At 31.4% G+C, this 22,663-nt stretch overlaps 1 protein-coding gene across 1 annotated transcript; it reads right to left on the bottom strand.

The window, feature by feature from the left end:
• Positions 1-9,508: 9,508 nt before the first annotated feature.
• On the bottom strand, positions 9,509-21,678 carry LOC118182547 (uncharacterized). Its single transcript, XM_035351902.2, has 3 exons — positions 21,531-21,678; positions 11,461-12,022; positions 9,509-9,916 (listed from the first exon to the last, which is right to left on the bottom strand). The coding sequence occupies exons 1-3, from the start codon at positions 21,664-21,666 to the stop codon at positions 9,877-9,879; spliced, it is 738 nt and encodes a 245-aa protein (XP_035207793.2). The 5' UTR covers positions 21,667-21,678; the 3' UTR covers positions 9,509-9,876.
• Between the last annotated feature and the right edge of the window lie 985 nt (positions 21,679-22,663).

The raw sequence follows: 22,663 nt of genomic DNA, 5'->3' as shown, positions 1-22,663 counted from the left end.
ACGCTTTGGAATTTTATATGTAAAGTTATTTTATTTCAAGTTTATTAGGAGAAAGGAGAGCGGGTAGTTCTTGCAAATCTCGAACAATTTTGGTGACGACGGAAGTGATCGGTAAAACAAGTTAAGGTAATTTTATTGGTTTTATCGAATTTAATTCTATTTGACTTTATTGAATTTATTTTTATTGAAATGGAATCGTTAATTGAGAAACGAAAACCTGTCAGAGCGTCTTTTACGAGAACAATTAATGCAATTTTGCAGGAATTAGAAAAGGAAATTCCTGATGAAGAATTTATAAAAACGAAACTTGTTACTTTAGAACGTTTATCTGTTGAACTTAATGCATTTGATACTCAATTATTAAATTCAGAATTTTCTTCAAATGATCAGTTTGAAAATGAATGGGCGAAAATGGAAGAATACAAAGAAAAATTATATTTAATACGAGTAAAAACGGAATTATTCTTCAATCGCCAAATGATACAATCTACTAGTAGTATTCCGCCGAATTCGAACAAACGGAAACTGAAATTACCTAAAATAGAGTTAAAACAATTCGGTGGCGAAAGTAAAGATTGGTTACCGTTTTGGGGACAATTTTGGCGAATACATGAAGATAAAGAAATTCAAAACGAGGATAAGATGCATTATCTCGTTCAAGCGACCGTACCCGGTACGAGACCACAGGATATTGCAAACAGCTTCCCTGCAACTGCCGAAAATTATGAAAAAGTTATAGAAAGCTTAAAAAAATAGGTTTGCAGGGAAGAACTGTTGGTAGAATTCTATATTCGGGAATTATTAGGTTTGATTATTAAAAAGTGTCTCTGATCAAAAGAGAAAATGCAGTATATCAGAATTGTATGACAAGTTAGAGTCGTATATACGTTCGTTGGAGTCAATAGGAATGACGAGCGATAAATACGTTGCAATGCTGTTTCCGCTCGTGGAATCTTGCATTCCCGAGGAAATTTTACGAGTTTGGATTAGAAATTATGCATCAATAATTACAGCAGAAAATTCTCACTCTGAGAAATTGAAAAAATTATTATTGTTTTTAAAAAATGAAGTGGAAGGAGAGCAGAGAATTTCTTTGGCAAAAGCTGGATTTAAATTAATTGATTCGGGTGCCAAAAAAGAAAGTAGAAAAGATAAAAAGTACCAGAGTGAACATTTCGTGCCTACAGCAAATGGCAATTCTCAGGCCAAAATAAAGCAATCAATTATAGTGAGAAGAATTCTTCCATAGTTTGTGAAAAATTTCATGAAAGTCGAGATTGCTTTGTTGCTCAGAAGATGCCTCTGAGTCAAAAGAATGATGAAATTAAGAATAATAACGGTTGCTTCTTCTGCCTCAAAATTGGACACAGGGCCAAGAAATGCAACACAAATGTACGATGTTTGATATGATCGAAAAGACATTGGGGTGTCGTGTATTCGGATTTGCCCACCAATCAAAAGAGCAATGATGTTGAAAAGAATAAAGAAGAGGAAACACAAAACGTATCACTTGCGAGCACTAAATTTCCTAGATGAAGTGTTTCTTCAAACACTATTAATTAATATCGACGCGAACAAAAAGCAGAAGACAGTAAGGGCACTCACTTATCGACACAGGATCACAGCGTTCATACATATTAAAGGAGACTGCTGTAAACATAGGGTGCCACACAATCGGTTCTTGACTTGGATCATCTTGATAAAGGTGATTTCAATAAGAAACTGAAGCATTTACAGAATTTACGAGAGTTCTTGAGAAAGAGATTTAGAAATGAATATGTCGGCCTGCTAGAGCAACGTCCATCTACAGTGCCGATTTCTCAACAGATAAAAGTCGGGATATAGTTCTTATTAAATGTGATGACAAACGCAAGGTGTTGTGGCCTCTAGCAAAAGTGATTGAACTATATCCCGGAAAAGACGGCAACATTCGAGTATTTCGTGTCAAAACCATGTCTGGAGAATTAGTTCGACCAATCCAGAGAATATTCAACCTCGAAATACCTTTATCTTTGGAGTCAGATGAGGCAAATGAAACTGAGACGCAGGGTGAAGACAGTTTAGTCTCAAAATTACCAAAGAATAATCCAGCTGCAGATTTATCAAAGGACATTGACTGTTGTGACTAGAAGTAGACGACAAATCAAAATTCCATTTAGATTTCTAACCTGAACACTACTTGAGTTATTTTAGAGTAGAAATTTAAGAACTTAATTTTTTCTTTTGTTTACTATTTAGCCTTAATATTTGTGTGGACAGTATTTTTTTATATTTTGTTTTGATTGATTAAGTATATGTTATCAATCAAAAGGTGGGAGTAGTGTTAGAACCCAGCCTCAGTTGTTATCTTTCTTTTCATAGTTTGTCACGGTAAGAGTGGCAACCATCAGATTTTTGTTATAGTTTTCTTGTAGTTCTACGGATTTTGAAAATAAATATGACGGTTTGGAATTTGATATGTAAAGTTATTTTATTTTAAGTTTATTAGGAGAAAGGAGAACAGGTAGTTCTTGCAAATCTCGAACACCGTCTACGCGAGGAGACATTGCTCCGAACACTTACCTCTACTAGTCTGCCGCACGTACCTCTGCTAGTCTGCCGCGCTTTTGTTGTAAATTACAAGTCTGCCGCGCTTTTGCTGTAAACTACAAGTCTGCCGCGCTTTTGCTTTATAAAAGCTAGTTCGTTTGTAGAGGGAAATATATTTCTATTTCTGGCGCGGAGGCGTGATCATTGCGCATGATAGGATACATAGGCCTCGGAGACATATTTGACGACAGCCGATGAAATTGGGTATGGAATTCATGTGTCAGAAAAATATCAGCTACGTTAAGTTTTTAGCTTAGTCTTGTTTTAACATGGCGCGAATCATTTGGAATTTTTGTTATTAGTTTAACAAATTTAATTAATTTGTGATGCGATATTTCTTTCGGATCATAATTTTTGAATTATTTCTTGATAAATAGAATATTTGCAGCAGTGCAGTTAGGCCAAAGTGTAGAAAGCAAGTAAGTTGTGTTCAGGATATATCTTAATTCAGAGTGAGTTAGTTCCAGTTATCAGTGCATTTAATTGGATAATAATATTGCTGTAAAATTATTATTAGCTGTTTGAGTTTTAGTTCCGTTTACATCACTAGCCTTATATAAGAGTCATATGACATGATGTTTTAGTTTTGTTTCCATCCAAATATTTTCTAACCTTCTCATTCGGTGTCCGCCGAAAACATGGAGGACGAAAACAACGCAAGGAGAAAACGTCGTGGTACAAAACATCGGGATAGAAAACATCGTGGTACAAAATATCATGAGTTAGTTCCAGTTCTCAGTGCATTTAATTGGATAATAATATTGCTGTAAAATTATTATTAGCTGTTTGAGTTTTAGTTCCGTTTACATCACTAGCCTTATATAAGAGTCATATGACATGATGTTTTAGTTTTGTTTCCATCCAAATATTTTCTAACCTTCTCATTCGGTGTCCGCCGAAAACATGGAGGACGAAAACAACGCAAGGAGAAAACGTCGTGGTACAAAACATCGGGATAGAAAACATCGTGGTACAAAATATCATGAGTTAGTTCCAGTTCTCAGTGCATTTAATTGGATAATAATATTGCTGTAAAATTATTATTAGCTGTTTGAGTTTTAGTTCCGTTTACATCACTAGCCTTATATAAGAGTCATATGACATGATGTTTTAGTTTTGTTTCCATCCAAATATTTTCTAACCTTCTCATTCGGTGTCCGCCGAAAACATGGAGGACGAAAACAACGCAAGGAGAAAACGTCGTGGTACAAAACATCGGGATAGAAAACATCGTGGTACAAAATATCATGGTCGAAAATAAAACGGTTTAAAAACTCCGCAATTTAAAAACATCGTCGTCAAATATATCGTCATAAAAAGTATGCGTTTTCAGGTTTTGAAAGACGCAAATGCATATTCGTATAAAGATCATAGAGCTCAAGAAGTAAAGAGGGATTCTTTTATTTTTATATTTCATATATTTGAACGAACTAATACATTTTTGCTGAAAAAATAAGAAGTAAACTTAAGCATTTAAAAACTTAAAATGAGTAGAAAATTAATGCAACTTAAAAAGCTTAAAAGAATTTTAAATTTATATAGTTAATTAACAAAGATCATAAGCTTCCTTTATAAAATTTAACTGACAATTTTTCATGAAATGTACAGTCTAAAAAAAAAAATGCTTAGAAAAAGGAAGATAAATAACTGCATAAGGTTACCTCTATGAAAATTGCTTAGTTAATGATCAAATTATTTTCTTTCACATTTGTTAATCTGATATTGTTTTAATGAAAATTACATATTGTTTTGTTTCTGTTTATTCTTAAAGTGTCTTTAACATTTTCATGTATGCAATCAATTTTTTTGGTGTCGATTTCTTATTTATAACGAAATTCAGTTGCGCAATATGTCACTATGCGATTTGAAAAACCCATGCATGCGATGTTATCGTCATGCGATGATTTGTACGTACTTTATTTTTTACCACTATATTTTTGACGACGATGCTTTTAAACTGCGAAGTTTTTGAACCGCTTTATTTTTGACAACGATATTTTGTACCACGATGTTTTAGAATTGCGATGTTTTCTCCCCCGATGTTTTGCACCACGACGTTTTCTCCTTGCGTTGTTTTCTACACGACGTTTTCGTCCGCGATGTTTTCGGCTGTAACCCCTCATTCAGAGTCTTATCAAATCTTTCGATCGTAGCGCATTCAACTTCTAGATTTGCTATAGTAAACCTTTGAATTGTTGAACCTTTGAACCATTTGTTCAGTGTTTTTAGTGATAAATCTGTATCTTTACAGGTCTGAATCCTCATAGGAATTCGTTCTTTACAATATATTAAACGCGTTTGTGACTTCGGGTTTTTTTTTTTTTTTTTTTTTTGAAATAGCCCACGCATATTTTACAAATTGAGGCTGTAGTTGACCGATTTAAACCCTAGGCTGCAGGGTCGAACAAAAAAAGACGCAAATAGGGAGTATGGACCTCTCTAAAAGTCACACAGCTCTCACAATGTGACTTCATAATAGAAATGGTGTAATTCATGAGTCTCAGTGGCAACAGGTTTGACACCCTTAATAATATTATTTTCAGGTACTAGAGGATTCAGAAGAGAAACCGCGAATTGTAATTGTTTTCCAAGAGTGTTCCAGACTTGTCTTTAGGTCTGAAGATCCAACTGCCCAATCTGATTAATACCCTTATTTTCTAGATAAACCATCAGATTGTGCTATATGGAAAAGCGTTGTCACTGAAACAGATGAACTGAGACCTTGTTCTCCGAAAAAGGCTAATGTAGGACTTTAAGATCTGTTCCCCATACCTCGTAGCATTTATAGTCCGTTCCTCGAATGTTTGAGGATAGCAATTCCGTGGTTTTCTCGAGATGAACTCAGCTAGGCTGCCAGTAGATAACCAATAGTTAGGCTGACTTGGAACTCATCTGTTGAGATTGAGGTTTGGTCCAAAATCAATTCCTGCATCATATTAAACAAGCTGTCTCGTACGCAGAAGAGATCGAGATGCAAATAACAAGACATCTTACAAACATAATATCTTTGAATTCTGTTCGTCTTTTCAAGAATCTAGTTAGCTTTCGGTTGATTTTTTATGACTGATAAATCTCATTCATACAAGACTAATCTAAAGGATGATTTATAAGGTTCATTTTCTCTCTCTTTTCCGTATGCTTTCGTCGTGTAATGGTAGCATATTCAGCGAATGTTCCAAAAGTCCCGGCGAAAGCATTACGGTTTACCTCAGTTCCTTGACTTTGAAGAATTCTAAAATGACTCTAGAGATTTTCTGGTAAGTTACAGGTATTAAACGGATAGATTGGCCAGCTAGATCTCCAGCCGTAAATCTTAGAATACGTCCTTGATGCCCATGAGAAGCAGTTACTATTCGCCTCCCTCGCCCTAGAACCTACAAACAATGTTACTGCAGGTGTGAGCCAAACTACTAAAGGGGCTCACAAATTGCCTCATTTCCAGTATAGTCACGCTGCGAGAGCTGAATGACTGTCAGAGAGGACCTTAACCTGTATTAGCCTCCTTTCTTGTTCAAACTTGCAACCTCTGTTTTAGACCTTCCTGCGCCAATGAGCCTTACGCACATCATGCGTATGTAGAATGACTTTTGTGTAACATATTTTTCTGTCTTATAGTATTGTATTGCTATTTTATTCTGTGTCCGACCAAATTCACTTAAAATCTATCCATCAGTTCTAGAGATAATCGCGTAAATGTGAAAATTCTCTCAATTCTGTTCATTAGTGTATAAGCAACTGGTAATATTTATACACCATTGCAGCTTTTCTGTAATTAATGAAATATTCTTTATCTTCTACAAACCTTCACGCTCGGCCAGTCCTCAGCATTGCCGTTCGGCAAAACATAAAAATCTTTCATCTATTTTTCAGATTTAAAAATCGTTAAGGGACCGAGTTATTTTAAAACAACAAACGCTATTCTTGATAATTTGAGTCTTCTTTTTTGCTTTCTTTAAATAATGCATTTGATGTAAATGCAAATTTATCCGAATGATAATTTTTATGTACAGTTATAGCTTTGTGTTAATTGTGTAAAAAAATATTTTTGAAATAAGATATTACGTGTCGCATAGAAAATCATCCATGTTTTTCAAATATGCATTCAAAATGCTTCCCTTCAGATGTTTAAAAGTTCTTAAAATAGTTCAATTCAGTAGTATTCTATATGCGGAAAATTTCCGGCTATAAGATTTTATTAGAAATAGCATTAATATATGATGTCAAATGCATAAAATTTAGATGCAAATGAAAAGTTTCTTATATTCTCGAAAAGCATACTATGTGTGCTTGCTTAAGATTTTTTCTACAAAGTACTAAAATTTCGTTACAATTGCAGAATAATGGGAAAATTTTGCATAAAGTGTCATCGCTTCTTTTGCAATGCTGGTAGGTGTTCAAAAATTTAAGCTTAATATTAGGTATTGACAGTCTATCCTCGAGGTGAGGTATGCCTTAAAATAACGCCATTGCAGTTCTTCATGAGAATCAGCATATCAGCTCTAACTACGGATCTTACAAACCTTACATTTTCGCCGTGACCTAACGGCGCGAATTGTTCGATTTTTATGTTTTAAGTTTTAACACTGGTGTTCTTATTTCAAGAGTATTTAGACCATCAGCTCTTCCAAAACTCTATTCTTCTAGTCACGGCGTATTCGCTTAGCGTTGGAAAGGACAGTCCATTTACTGTACGGTTAGCAAGGTATTCAATTATAATTTTCACAGCTGGGAGAGAAAATAGCACAATAATCAGCGTCGTTGCCAACGATCTCTTCTTAACATTCAAGAACTCGGTTCTGGTAGGATACGAACTGCGCGAAATTTAATTGGAGATCCCCTCCTTTCTTTTATCTAATCCACGAACTGCTTAACGTTTTTCTGTCCCCTCTTTCTAAGAACTTCCCATGAAGATGGGTGCTACAAAAAAGTCATTTATCGCCATTAATGGGACATTTTATTGCGACTAAAAGCCTCTATTTTCATTTACGAGATATTTTAAAAATTGTGCATACAAAGGAATTATTAATTTAAAATCTGGCGTCTGCTAAAGTAAAAATGAATTTTTTTACACTCATTTTAAAGTTTTATGATGCTTAAAAGAATAATGAGCTAGATCTTTTTTATTCTCTATAAGAATTATAAACTTTTCAAGTTGTAAATTTTAGCTGCTGGTATATATATATTGTTTTGCAATTCTGAGATATATATCAGTTTTGTATAAAAAAATTGATAAATTAATGACATACATCAAACTGATGCATAATCACTCTATCAAATATCGGATCTGTAGCGCACCTTAAATAGGTTTTCTTGTCTAGATAAATATGAACAAATCTTCTTAGATAGCAGAATGGTTTTAACTTTCAAATTTACCATTTTAGGTAATCAGTTCTAATTTAATTTAAAAAATTCGCTTTATTAAATTTAAAAATTGGATTTCTTAAGTGGTTCTAAATTCACACTAATATTATTCAATATATGCTTTATCAAGCTTTCCAATTTTAATTATTGAAATTATTTTAAAGTTATTTAACTTTCTTACAAATTCCATATTTTAATGTTAGAAACGTTTAAATATTTATTCTATTTTCCAGTTACTCTCCCTGGTGTACTTTGGCATACGTTTAATTTCTAATACACATTTAATTAATAAATTGATAATTATGAGCATCAGCAGAATTTTCATAATTAAAAAAAATTATTTCCTTTACATTCATATCTTGGGATTTTCAGTTCCCTTTTAATCCATTCGTTTTTCACATATTGTTGCATTGTATTCAAGCTTTCATTTATGTAGAAATTTATATATTTTGTATTGTATTTATGACAATTTATATTTAAATGATAATTTTTATAATTTCTTGCATCATAACTCTCGTTAACAGAAGATATTTCTAACACCTTGGTAAAGATTAAATCTTCAGCATGCAGCTTATTTTCCAATCTAGTTTCAGGCTGAATTATTTGTAAAATTAATTATTTGAAAATATTTTTAAGCAAAGATGGTCGCTAAAACACGCTAATAATATTTCTAAATGTTTTAATTTATAATGCAACGAGTTAATGTGATTTATAATATAATAAATTTATAATTTTTTCAGCAGTATTGAAACTAACAGCAGATGCTGATAATGCTTTACATTTAGATTACAATTATTTAGATTGTCATTGCCTTCTTCGTTGATGCTTTTATGCTACATATCTAATATTTCGGCTGATCAGTGGCCGAGCGCTGAACACTGGTAGTTCAGTCTGAGGTTCGAATCCCGCGAACGGGCTGGCTGCATGGGCGTTTTCGTGGTTTTCCCCATGTGTAACGTGTATACGAGCCAGTTCCGTTAGAAAGTCCTCCACGAAGGCATCCCTCCCTTTAGGCAATTTTTCCCTCGAGGCCTTCCCGTAATCACATGAACTAAACAAAACTAACCTAATATTTCATAATGGTATACATATAAGTTTAACTCATTCAAATGAATGCTTACGATTGAGAGAGTCATGATGCATTCTCTTTTAAAGTTCATTTAAAATATCACGCTGATATTTAATTTGATAATACAGAAATAGTTTCATACATGTTAACTTTCTCATGGCCAATCTTGTGTGTGAATTTAAAAAAATAATTTTTAAATGCTAATACTGTATTTTATAGAGAGTAATAAATTAATATACATATTTTGATGTATTAACACAATTTCTGGTACCATTTATCTTATCTTTATTATTTATTGTGTGTTGAGATAAATATACTGACAGCTAAATTAAATAATGCTGCTTCTCTACTGATGGTTGTTAATGTGCTGTATGGTATAAGAATGTTGGGGCTCACAGATTGTTCTCCCATTAAGAGAGCGAAGTATCATGTGTACGGAGTCATTAGTGAAGTATTTATGTGTAAGGAGAGAAGAAAGAAAAACAAATGTTGTTTTTATATATAAATAGGCGAATGACTTTAATAAAAACAAAAATGTAAACTGTACAGTTATTGTACAAGAACACAGCCTCAAAACAGATATCTCTATAGAAGAGCGTAACGTTCTTCAGGCTGTGCTTCATTCCGAAGATCCAATCCATGCAACCTTAGTCCGTTAATCGTAGCCAATGGTTTTTGTTTTGTGTGTATTTTTCTTTTGTTTTTTTCAACAATTAAAATATCTACGAGGAGAAACATGTAACCACGAGATGTTGAAACCCTTGCACCCTTTCTGGCCCCTCTCATTTGATGGAATTCTCCCAGGTTTTCCTTTGTTGCTGATGGCCATCCTCGGTTTTTATTGATTCTCTCATCATTTATTTCTTGTCCCAGCCGTGATGTTGTTTTTCTTCCAAGCTAAAGAATGAGAAGCAAAAAGAATTATTAAGCATTGTTTAATGAACAGAGTTACAATAATGATCTACAGATTTTGATTCATATTTTAAAAATGTTCATTATATCAATTTGAGTGTAGTGGGACCAGTTTTAAGATACATTAAGATTTATTTGCACATCTATGGTGCTGCTTAAATTGAAATAAATTTGTCTGTAATTTTAAGTTGTAACACATCTAAATGCTTATGTACTTTATGCAACTATTTTAGTTGTAGTGAAATATTTAAAGTTTTTTTGAAATTTAATGTATGGAATTATTTCATAAATACTTCACATTTCATTTTATGCACCTAAAATAACAAAATTTGCTTTTTCTTCGAGTTACAAATTATTGTCAGTTATAAAAATATAATGTCTTTTAACTTAAGTATATATTTCAAGAGAGAGAGAAGTGTGTACAAATTCGTATGTAAAACAGCAAAAATATCTGCTCCATTTGTGTTTTATATATCAAATCTAGACAGCATTTTCCTGCCACTGATTTTGTTTACATATTATGTGTAATTTTTAGGATAAAAGGAATTGATTATTTTAATATTTCGCTTCTTCAAGAAAACATGGATTTAGCATTTCGAAAGCATTATACATTGCCAGTCTAACGCATCCATATGAATACTCGTCATAATATTTTTTTTTTATTTTCTGGTGCACCTAAATAGTAAAATCCTATAATAATAATCTGCTGGCACTCTGATAATCGTACCACTGAAAATCTGAAATTTAAATTTTGATTTTTGTAACATCAACTGAATTTTGAAATTGAAAGTGTTTGTTTTAAAAGTTCAGCTGATAAGAGGTATTTTGTTTTATTTTCAAAGGTAATTGAATGAAAAGTTTTAAATTTTGATGTTCTAAAAGTTGCAGAACTGAAAAGTTTCAAGTTAAGATTTTACCCAAATAATTTATCTTATCTAAAAATCAAGAAAATTTCTGTCATGCGAAAGTATCATATTTCTTTCACTGATTTTCTTTTACAGATAGCATATCTTTTATTAGGACTATTTATCTTTCTTTTTTATGTTGAAGTTGTAATTACTAAATTTTTTACGAGGAAATATATAAATTCTGTTAAATTCTATTATTTACATAAAAAATTTCCCTGGAAGTGAGAAGCTGATAGATAATCCAGTAGATTGACATTAATTTTAATTATCTTGGTGTTAATTATCATTGTAATGTTATAAAGTATCAGCTGATGAATAGATTATTATAACTTTCAAAAATATTTTGTTATTTAACGTTAGAAAGTTTATTTACAGGTTCATTCATTGACTGGCTAACGGCAGGTACTCTGAGAAGAGTAAAATTCTGCTGAGATACGGCTGTCCACAGATATTTGCCTAAAGTTTGGAACTTGACGCTAGAAATTCATCGTATACAAACGCTGGAGCTTTGAGGTTTAGTTTATAATAAGTGTAGAAAGTAAATTATCATAAGAAATCTGGCACTTTCATTTGATGTAATAGAACTCGGACTGATAATTTTAAAAAATATGTGGTACTCACTAAACTGGCACTGGCTTCTTGATCACAACGGACTTTTCCTTGATGACTTCGATGGGCACATGGACTGGCTTCGGGACTGGGATGGGCACATGTTTGTGAATGGGGACGATGTATGGCTTGGGAATGTGAACAGGAACATGAACTGGATATGGTTTAGGCACGGGAATTTCTTTATGAACGGGTACGACGTAAGGTTTGGGTACACGAATGACCTTAGGAACGGGATAAGGCTTGGGCACAGGAACTTCCTTGTGGATATTGATCACCTTGGGAACAGGGACTTCTTTGTGGATATGTTTAACAACGGGAACGACATGTGGCACAGGGTAAGGCTTGGGCACTGGAATGTGCTTAATGACGGGTACCGGCTTGGGAATGTGAACTGGCTTGGGTACCGGCACATGGTGTGGAATGGTGATGAGCTTCGGATTCTCTTTGATGATATATTTGATAGGTTGAGCTTTCCACTCATCGTGAGAGGATTCCCATTCTCCACTGGCGTGCACCAACGTCAAGCATGTGAGCAGCAGCGCTCCAAGACTTAGCCTGAGCATTGTAGTTTCTAAGAAAACAAAGGAAAAATTGCTTATTATTTGTTTATGGTAAATTTCTGCGCTTATGTGATAAAAAAATTTGAAAATATTTTATTATGTACATTTTATTTTCAAACTATTTCTGCATCAGTAATCTAGGTTTGAAAAATGATAAGCAGATTTTCTAAGATATCATGAACTAAATGCTCTTAATTAATATATATATATTTAAATTTTATGCTCAGAAGAAAAATTTTCCTTCATCGGATTTTAAAAGCTATTGCTCAAAATTCCGTATACAACTGAAGCAACCATAAATATGAATCAGAAAAAAAAAAGGTTAACGTACCCTACCTAATTAATTAATTACCCATGTTAGTCTGGAAACATAATACAATTACCAAATTGCAGTTACCGATACGGATTCTAAGGTATTTGCTACGAAATATACACTTGTTAATGCAGAAGTCTGCAATAATATACTTTTACTGGCATTATTATTATATGATAACAGAAATACGTAGAGTGGGCAATAAAATAACTGCAGTGCTAATAAACAGTATTAGTAATAGCGATAAAAGAAATCCGTTCAGTCGACATAAATGAGCGTGTTCATTCTTAAAAATAATTCTGCAGTAGGAAATCTTTGTATTTAGCAATATTATTTATGTTTCAGAAAATTAGAGATAAATTCTAAATGTATTGAAATGTATAATGTTGAAGATAAAAAAAAGGCACGATAGCACATTTATTATTGAATGAAATTAAGTTTTATTTATTTTATTTATTTTTTATGTAAGCTTAAGCTGAAGCTGAACATTTTAATGACTGTTTCATTTCGCTAAATAACATTCGCATGCTTTATCTTTTTATATTAAATAAGCAAATAAAGTATAGTAAATTTTTCTGTAATAAAATTTATATCTGAGATACATAGAATTAGTTTTGCTTGAACATTTGCAAGAATTTTGCAGAAGGAATAGCTTTGGCCTAAGATATAACACTATTCACAATACGTCATTAAAAGTGTGCAAAATAACTGAAATATCTCATGTAAATATTCGTCAAGGAGATTCTGGATTTTTATCTCATGTAAATATTCGTCAAGAAGATTCTGACCGAGAAGAATGTTATGATTGAAACTATATACCTAAAACATCCAAAATGATGTTCAAAATTTATTTGAACTTAAAAAAATAAAACAACTCTAAAATAATGGCAATTACTTTTTTTATTATTTGTATTATTACACTTTCTACGAAAGGAATGATTATGACCTGGAAATTAATGAGATAAAATTAGTTGATATAAAATCTTGAAAGTTGTATTTTTGTATAAATTTTGAAACAAATTTGTAAAAAGCTACTTTTCGTTAGCTTTAAATGAAGCTAAAATGGATGTGAAAAAATCGAAGTTTCTACTGGACTGCCACTTAAGTCTAACAGCTGAGTAGAAATCAAAATAAAATTAATATAATGAAAGTTATGCATATGTGAAAAAAGTTCGGACAAAAATTGCAAGTTTCTAGCATATTTCATGGGCGAACGGGAATTCTCATATACTATACTAAACTAAATAATGCAATTCTTCTTTAATCTTTTAAACTCGTTTTAAAGTTAAATGGAGTTTCGACAAAATGTGCAAAACTGCTTTTCTGAACTGAAATAAAATATAAAAATGCAATAATCAGGAACTTGTTTCGTTTGAAATTGAACGATTGAAAATCATATAGAAAACTTTAACAATTTGACCGAGTAATACTAACATACAGATTTTTTTCGAACGTATTTGCCAATCAAAAATGACAAGTTTATTCATGAAAAGAAATGATGGATTCTTTGCCAATTTTCTGTCCAATAATATTTGAAATAAAGATACTTAGTTCCTGATTGGACTTTGTAACAATGAAAAAAAGCCTTTTGCTGTAGACCAACAGTTCTGAATTATAGTTCCGTTAGAATTCTCCAGAGAATTATGCAAGATTAGGATTTAAAAAAAAATAAGTAATTGCGCTGTGCTTATTCACCCAAAGTTAAAAGCCATTTTATGTTTGAGCTAAAGTATAGATTTTAGATCCTGAAATTTCCGAAAAATAAAAACAGACCAATTTTTAAGAATTAATTAAGTCTAGTTATGTTTCTTTTACCATGTAAGTTTACTTGAAAAGTTACCAGAAACAAAAAGAAAAACATTATTGCCTGTTTCATGTCTGTTTGCATCAAATGTACTACTAAGTACTAAGATTTTTAAGCCTATTTGAATGAGATAAACTAGATCAAAGAGGAGACTGAAGAAGCGAAGTTATTCAATTTAAAATTAAAGTAAAAGTTCTTTATCTGCACCTTAAAACTTCATTCGAATTCATGTTTTTCGTGGAGATAAAGAACCATAAAAAGGTAAGCTTTTAAGCTGCGCGAAATAAAAGAATCCAGTGTGATTTCTACTCATGAAAGGATTGATAACTAATCATTTTCCAATTATTTAAAAAAATATACGTTGTAGTACATTGATAATACATGTCCTTGCATAATCCATCAGATATAGATGTATTTTTATTTATTTATTTATTTATTTTTTTTTTAATCTGATTCTTTCTTTTCAAGAGACAGTGCGTAACTATCTACTCCGAGTGCTCATCATTAATACAGCCGGTCCGTTTTCTGTCTGTCCTGGACCACGCTGTGACTCCCTTTTGTTTCTTCCGGCCGGCACTACACGTGACCTATTGAAGTCGGAAAGTGATGAGGTAAAATGACCCGAATAGCAGCGAAACGGTGAAAGTGAGGAGGCGTAACTCATGCGCCCTGTCAGTAGCAAACAAAGGCCGAGCTTTCCGTGTGACCGGGGTGATGTAATGTAACTGGAGGCTATTTTTTATCTTTCCCTTCCGCATAGACGTCTGTCTGAACGAAAAGAAGCGTTTGTTGTTGTTTTTATTTGTTTAACTCACTCCTTGCAGGGATGGGAGATTGAAATTGTAGCCGAGCGTTGAAGATACATCCTGCTCTTTATTAAGTAGTGTTATTTTGCCAATTATAGGAATTATTTAGGCCATTTCTAGAGCACGAATGTCTTATTTGCTATAAACAGTTTTTGTATTTACTGTCAGGAAATATATTTATGTTGAAACCAGTTTATTTCGCATGCGTAGGGTTTTACTGAAGACTAAATTAGCAATGAAAGAGAACTTGAACTTGTTTTGAATTTATTGTTATTCTAAACCTCTGTTAAAAACTTCCAGTGAAGTTTTACTTAATGTCTGGAAATTGAAGGAAAACATTTCTCTTTAAATATTTATAAACGTACTAACACTGCAAAAATATGTTGCGCCTGCAGTGTTCTTGGTTATGTCTTATAAGAAAAAAGATAGTCATAAGATAGACGCTTTGGAGTATAAAATATGTTTGACTCCTAGAATTATCTTTTTTCTAATTTAAATTTTGGTATGACTTTGTTGTGTTTCAAAGTGATAAGTGTATTAATATTAATTAATTTAGATGTTTAAAATGGCAATTTGTTATTTAAAGGTTATTAATTAAACTGTATTTTCATATGAGAATTTAACAGGAATGAAATTGCATTCATGTAATATTTTAAAAGAAAAGTGCTAAATGTATAACATCTTTTATACGTAATTGCGATATTATATAGAATAAGACAGTTTGATGTACATTTTCTATGTAATAATACTCATTTTAAAATTAGATAAATTCACGTTTAGACTAGAATTAAATTTAAAGAGAAGTTCTATGCATTTCGTGAGAAACTAACAGAAGGCTTTTTCTCTTTGAAAATTAAAAACACGTGTCATATATTCCCGAAGTTGCCAGAGTCTGTCTTCTAAATTTAGCGTGAAGCTAGAATTCAGTTTCTTTCTGAATATAACGTAAGGTTTCCCTTTTGCATATGATTATTGATCGAGATTCAAGTTTAATTATGGTTTAATTTCCTAACTACTGCTCCGTTAAACAGAACCGAGTTTTCTTCACAATTCATATTAATAACACGTAACACAGAATAAACCACCGTTGATAAAAACAATTTTCTGTACATAAATGATAGCGAAGTGATAAACCTATTTTTTCTCACTTTTAAACCAATTAAAAGTTTAGTAATTGAAGTTTAAATTAAAGTCTCCATTTTCAGTTGTATTCTGCTTTCTCACTGTGTCATTGAATGATCTACAAACTAAAACTACTGACAGGATATTTTCTCCTTTGTTCGTGCTTGTAAGACCGACTGCGCAAACAACGGTTAGGGAAAAGGAAAAACGAAGAGTGCAATATCAAGAAGCGGAAGGAAGAACTCTTTCACACGCGGTTGATCTCACGCAATTTGCTGAAAGTCCTGGTCACTATCTGTCACGAAAAAACATTTCAATAAGTTGTAATGAACTGATTTCATGATTATAGATCGAAATGAAAATTTAATGATGATTAAATTACGTAAAATGCTACTCGGTTTAAAACAGAATCGAGATGTTCTTGATTTTCCCCCTTTCTTTTTTAGTTCCGTGACTGAAATAAATTTATACCTGCGCGTAAGGGGAGTAACTATAGGGAGCATTTACGGTATACCCTACGTAGAAGATACTTCAGAAGGATTAAATAACCTTTTTATTTGAGTTAAAGTAACAAATGCGCGCAGTCTGTGCTCACAATTCACCACCACTTGTAGCTAAACTTAATTGAACAGAAAATAAAAATGTAAAATTACAATAAATTACGATGTCTAAACGACTGGGTCCTTAGTTATCTAAACCGCTAAATCGACTGCACACAGCAAAGCCGAGACTAAATGAAATCTAAAGAGGGTGACTAACACCAACTAGAGCTATTTCAAACATGCAGCATAAACTCGGAACTAACTCCGCTATTACTTCTCACGAACTCTTGAAACCGCAGCTTAAATACTGCTTTTGAAAATACTTAGATTTTCCATACTACGTCATTAAAAAAGTCTCACTAAAAATAATTGGTTAGAATAAAGTAAGGTCTTTATAGTATCATCATATCTTTGTCTTTAAAGTTTGAAAGAGTCTTAGCAATCCCATTTCCTATTGTCAGATTTCCTGTAATTTAAATACATCAGACAGAAACTTTATTCCGAGACTTCGATTTAGCCAGGATGTTACGATTTCCAGGCAAAAGAAAGGAAAAAAGAATGAATATATTCTTCACTGAAATGCTATCCTGTCATTTTACTAGTACAGAAATAAAGCGTGCTTTAGGTAACACAGACTTTATTTTAATCAGTAAATATTTAATTTCTTTCTCCGCAACAATATCTGAGAAGTGCTAAATTATCATATATTATGTAACTTCGATGTATTGTGAAGCACTTGGGAAAATTAAAGATGGAGATTAAGTAACTAATATATTTTTTCTTTTATTAGTTGAAAGTACGAGATTGCAATTTAGCTCAAAGGAATACTTAATTATTATGGTGTACAACCTTTTCATTAAATAATATTTCATTTTTAGACAGAATCTCCTACTTTTGTATTTTCGCTTTACATTATGGTGATGTGGAGTTGACAGGCTGTCATATAATAAGCTGTCATTATTTAAATTTTACGCAAAAACAAGAAAGCTTTAATTGTTCATTCAAATATGAAGAACTGTCGTTTGTTTATTTAAGAGCCTTTTTATAAAGTGTGAATTTATGTTTTTAAAGCAAACTGTAGTGCAAATTTAAGTTGTCTTAAGAATACATTTCTCCTATTAGATTCCTATTCCTATTAATCCTATTCCTAATTCATATATCAGATCCGGCGTTTTAATTAATTAAATATTTTATTTTGCAGTTGTATTTTAAAGTTTTATGGACGAAGTCTAATCGTTATACTTCAAAAGTAAATATCATTTTATTGTTATCAACTGACCTATAACAGAGCTCTTTAGTATGAAAAGAAATAATGTACAAGCATGAAATTTATTGGGAAGATAGTAAAGGAGAAAATGTTCATTATTTTTAAATCTCTTTTAAGTGTCATTTCTAAAATTAGGCTGCAATATTCTATTTCAGCATTGTGAGCCTTTTTATACACACTTACTTATACTTAAAATGCTTACTTTATATACTTAAAATAATTACACAAAATATTTAAAAAAATTGAGAAAGTATAGGTTAGTTTAACAGCAACTGAATTTAGGCATATTTTTACGTGCTTATTTTCTGTACAACCTCTCTGCTAATTTTCATGATCTATGGAACTTATATTACTGGCTTTTTTATGAACCTTTCATAATTAATTGTATATTACAATCTTTCTCAGACTTACCCTTTTAACTTTTGCACACAATATGCTTGCAAAATTACGCTTTTACTTTGCTTCAATTGTTTTTTCCCTGACTCTCATTAATCCTTCAAGCGACAGGAAAATTGTCATTTCAAGCAGCATAAAATCTTTTATTACTTTACAAATTACAACAGTATGTTGCTTCTCAAAAGTATAATTCAACGTGTCATTTAAAACGTCACATAATTGTTGTTTGACAAATTTCAGTTTTAGCAAATTTATTAAACTTTATGCCACTAGTATAATTTCTGAAACATAGATTTAAAACCATATATTATGTACTTGTAATTATTTAGGCAGAACACTGTTCTTGACATAAGGACGGAAACAATCGTTTTTGTTAAATATAACAAAAATTAAATCAAACTGAATTATTTTGAATTTAATTGCAAAATGAAAGAAATTTACTGACAACTGCAATAATTTTACAGAAATATTTTTTCCTTTAATTTTGCTCAGGAATTATAATATGCTTGCACATTTTCTATCTTAACATTTTCTCATTTTAAGACAGAAACGTTTCTTTCTAATATTCATTATGCTGTAAAAAGTAAGAGATGTTTGTAAATGCTATTTCACTGAAAGTTTCTAAAGGCTATGGCACTGAATTTGCATTCGGTGTTAAGCTAAATATAAATAAACTATATCCTGAAATTTTATGCACTTTATTTTAATAAATATTTGTAAGCGCTCTCAGAAAAAAATTGGCACAAAAGGTATGAATAAAATTAATAATTCATAAGTAAGAGTGAGAGATCAGGTAAAATTCAAGATGGAAAGGAACTTTAAAAAATGAAAAGAAATGCAAACGAGCAGCTGTTATACACTATTAATTATCCTTTCAATTCTCCAGAACGGGTGATTCTGGAAGGTTGTTTTTCCTTGTGTCTATCAGTTTCACCTAAAACGAAATGGCTTGTTACGCCTGTAAAGTAACCATTTCCTTTGGCATATGTACTAACAGGAAAAACCAATCTTAAGGCTATATCGGTAGGGACAGATTTCAAAGAAAGAAATACATTTTATTGCAGTTCAAGCTATTTAAAGATGGATAGGTCAAACATACAGAATTTTAAATATATTTTATTCTTATAACTAACGTCCGTAAACAGGTGATGATTGCAACATATTTTAATTATTTGCAACAAAAAACGGTCCACATGTTTTATATATATATATTTATATATATATATATATATATATATATGAATAATATTAATTTAAATATTTATCCAATTATTATTATTATGTTCATGAAAAAAAGTTATCTTATTCTTTCATGTGAATTTCATCAACATAGCAGAGGACTGAATTTTATGTTAACGTCAACCGCAAATATGGTCTAATTTTATAAATTTTGGGGATTTAAGGACTTAGGTCAAAGGAAGTGTCATGAAAATTCCAACTCACAACAATTTAAATTCTTTCGAAATATATAGAATACTAAAAGCCTAACTCCAGTTAAGGAGAAATTTCGCCTAGTTTCAAAATTCAGCTATGTTCTTTGTTGATGACTCACTGCACAGAAATTAAAAATATTTCTTTTCCAGAAGCTGTCAGAAAGCAATTTTAAATCGTTATCTTGGATCTGTTTTTTATGAGTATTGGTTTCCATTGGAATTTTAACGGCAGAGAAATAAAACCAATTTAAATTGTAACAAAAATTTCGTAGTAAAATGTTAATTACTTGAAAACAAACTAGATTAGAATTTTTAATTGTACTTCACAAATGCAAAGTTTAATTCTGTTCATTAAATATTTAGTTAATATTTCAATGCTGCTTTTATGCTTTTAATTTATGAAAAACATTATTTAATTTCCAACATTTATCATTAACACTTTATTTCTAATCAATTAAATACTTTTTAAGCATTTAATTGATTAGAAATAAGACGCTATGTTTTAAACTTCACTATCAAAATATTAAAAGTCAATTTCTAAAATTGTATTTTGCCACACAATCTCTGCGTTATCACAAATGTTTTAAACCTAGCATAATAAATAGCAATGAAATTTGTTTAGCGAAAGACTATTTCTTTCAACATTGTTTCATTTGATTAACTGGAATAATAAAATATGTGATTATAAGTTAAGAAAAATCTTTCAAAATGCATTTTAAACATTTCTTTCTAAAATAGAGTTTTAAGCAGACGAACTTAGAAAAATGTATCGTAACAAGATCATCTCTTATAACTGTGCCTCATTGATAAAAAAAAATATGCAGTAAGCAGAAACTATCATTTAAACGGATGGTTGAAGAGAACACAGAAGATTTCTGATAACATTTTAGAAAATTTAAGTTGTTAAATATATAACAATTATAAAATTTAAAATGAAATATTTGTTGAGGCATAGATTATTTAAATCTTATCAGACGACTTATTTTTAATATTCCAACTAACTAATTAATATAAATAAGAAAAATGTATAAAAACATGAAATGAGTATATGAACAGAAATAATAAATCATCTTCGAAAAATAATTTTATACTAGAACAACTTAAAAGCAGTGCTTTTATATAATAATCCAAATTATCGTTAGCTATATTCACTCAATGAATCTCACGACAAAAATTTTTCTAAATTATGCAAGAAATATTTAATATTATTTCGAAGAGTTCAGATGTATTTCATAATGCAATTTAATTATTGTATACGCTCCCATTCATCCTTAACTATAAGAAGCTAATGATTTGTTAAAACATAAGAAAGCAATAGTTAAGACATTCAAGATATGTGTAGCATATGGGCTCTGTAAACAATCAAAAATTAAATGCATTTTAAAGAGTTATATTCTAAATCTGAATATAACTCTAAGGTGAATTATCGGTAATATCCTTTAACCAGAAGTTGCAAAAATATAATGATATACGAATTTAATATTATGACGTCCATGAACTGATGAAGAATATAATGGGGATCTCGGTAGCCGAGTTATCAGTATTATTCCTTGATCATAGAAGGCAAAGTGAGGAAACTGCGTATCGATACAATGATCGAAAAATTTAGTTAATTTGGAATAGGATTTTAATTGGAACTTCTGAATGATGGGTAATATCCTTTAATCACAAAGGCTAAAAGGAGGATATAACTCGATAAGGCAATGCGCTGAAGAACTTAAGTCCATCCGTTTATAAAACCTTGGACAGTGTCCAATAAGTATTCCACTTGAAATAAAAATGTCGGCACTAATATCCAGCAATTGGTGAGGAAGACCCAAAAGAAGTTGGACCTACCTGAGATCACTCCCGCCTCGCTTGAAAAACTTTCTCCGCGTTTGTTGGGGTTAATTGACTTTGAGGAAAAAGCGAATGAATGCTGTGGCGACCGGCCTTCCAAAACTTTTATACTTCGCCTGGACCAATAAGACATGGCCGACCTATTTGGGACAAGAAAAAGGGAATCGCCATTTTGCAAAATATAGGACACTGAACCTTGAAGGCATGGAACGCCTCTGGCGGGATATACTCTCACACAGCGGACAGAAAATCGGAGCAAGTGTTTGCTTGTTTGTTTGCTTGATTTTTTAATATTATTGTTTTCTTCTTTTTTCGATTCTTCAGTTTCCCCTTTTTCCGTTGGATCTTTTCGCTTTCGTTCGACACGTTTCGATACGCCTTTAAAGAAGAAACTTTCTTTTTGTTCGATGTTTATTTTTAGAGATTCTACAAGAAATCGGCCGATCTGAATTAATATTTTGAAGCTTTTAAAATGGTTGGATTACTACAGTAAAGTGTTGCGATTTTATCGTAAACATTTGTTTTCGGAAGAGCAGAATTTTGAGGTCTTTTCTTCTGAGTTTTTAAGTGCTTGTTTTGAAATAAAATAAAAATCAAACAAAATTAAACTGCTTTTGTTAAGATCTTTTGTACCGAGGAAAGTGTTTTATTGTTGAATCATTTTCCTATAGATTACACGCAGTTTACTGAACTATTACTAGTAACATAATTTAGCATATTTTATTTTTATTATAATTTCATTTTGACATAAACATATACATTTTACCTAAATATATTAAAATTGTTATTACGATATAGCAATCCGAAGTGGATTTCATGTAAGTTTTCGTTCTGAAATACATAAAAGTAAGCATCCGCTCAGGAAATCAGTAACTATGATTCCTAAAGCTCTCCTAACACAGATAATTCGCAAATTATTTACTATGTTAGTTATTCATTTATCTTTTAAAACTGTTGCTTTAAAGATAGTTTTACGTCAGTATTTAAAGATAACTTTTGTGTAGATATCTCAATTTATCTCTACGAAGTAACTGATAAGCAGATTTATTGATCTTTCTTGAGGTTTATAATGGAAAATTAATTCAAACTGTATTGTTCAATGATGAGTTTTCCTACTTTCTAATTAGTGA

This window comes from Stegodyphus dumicola, chromosome 2 (assembly GCF_044657685.1).
Source record: "Stegodyphus dumicola isolate Sdum_Otavi_A_Nest chromosome 2, ASM4465768v1".
Taxonomy (NCBI): domain Eukaryota; kingdom Metazoa; phylum Arthropoda; class Arachnida; order Araneae; family Eresidae; genus Stegodyphus; species Stegodyphus dumicola.
This window is presented reverse-complemented; position numbering and strand designations above follow the sequence as displayed.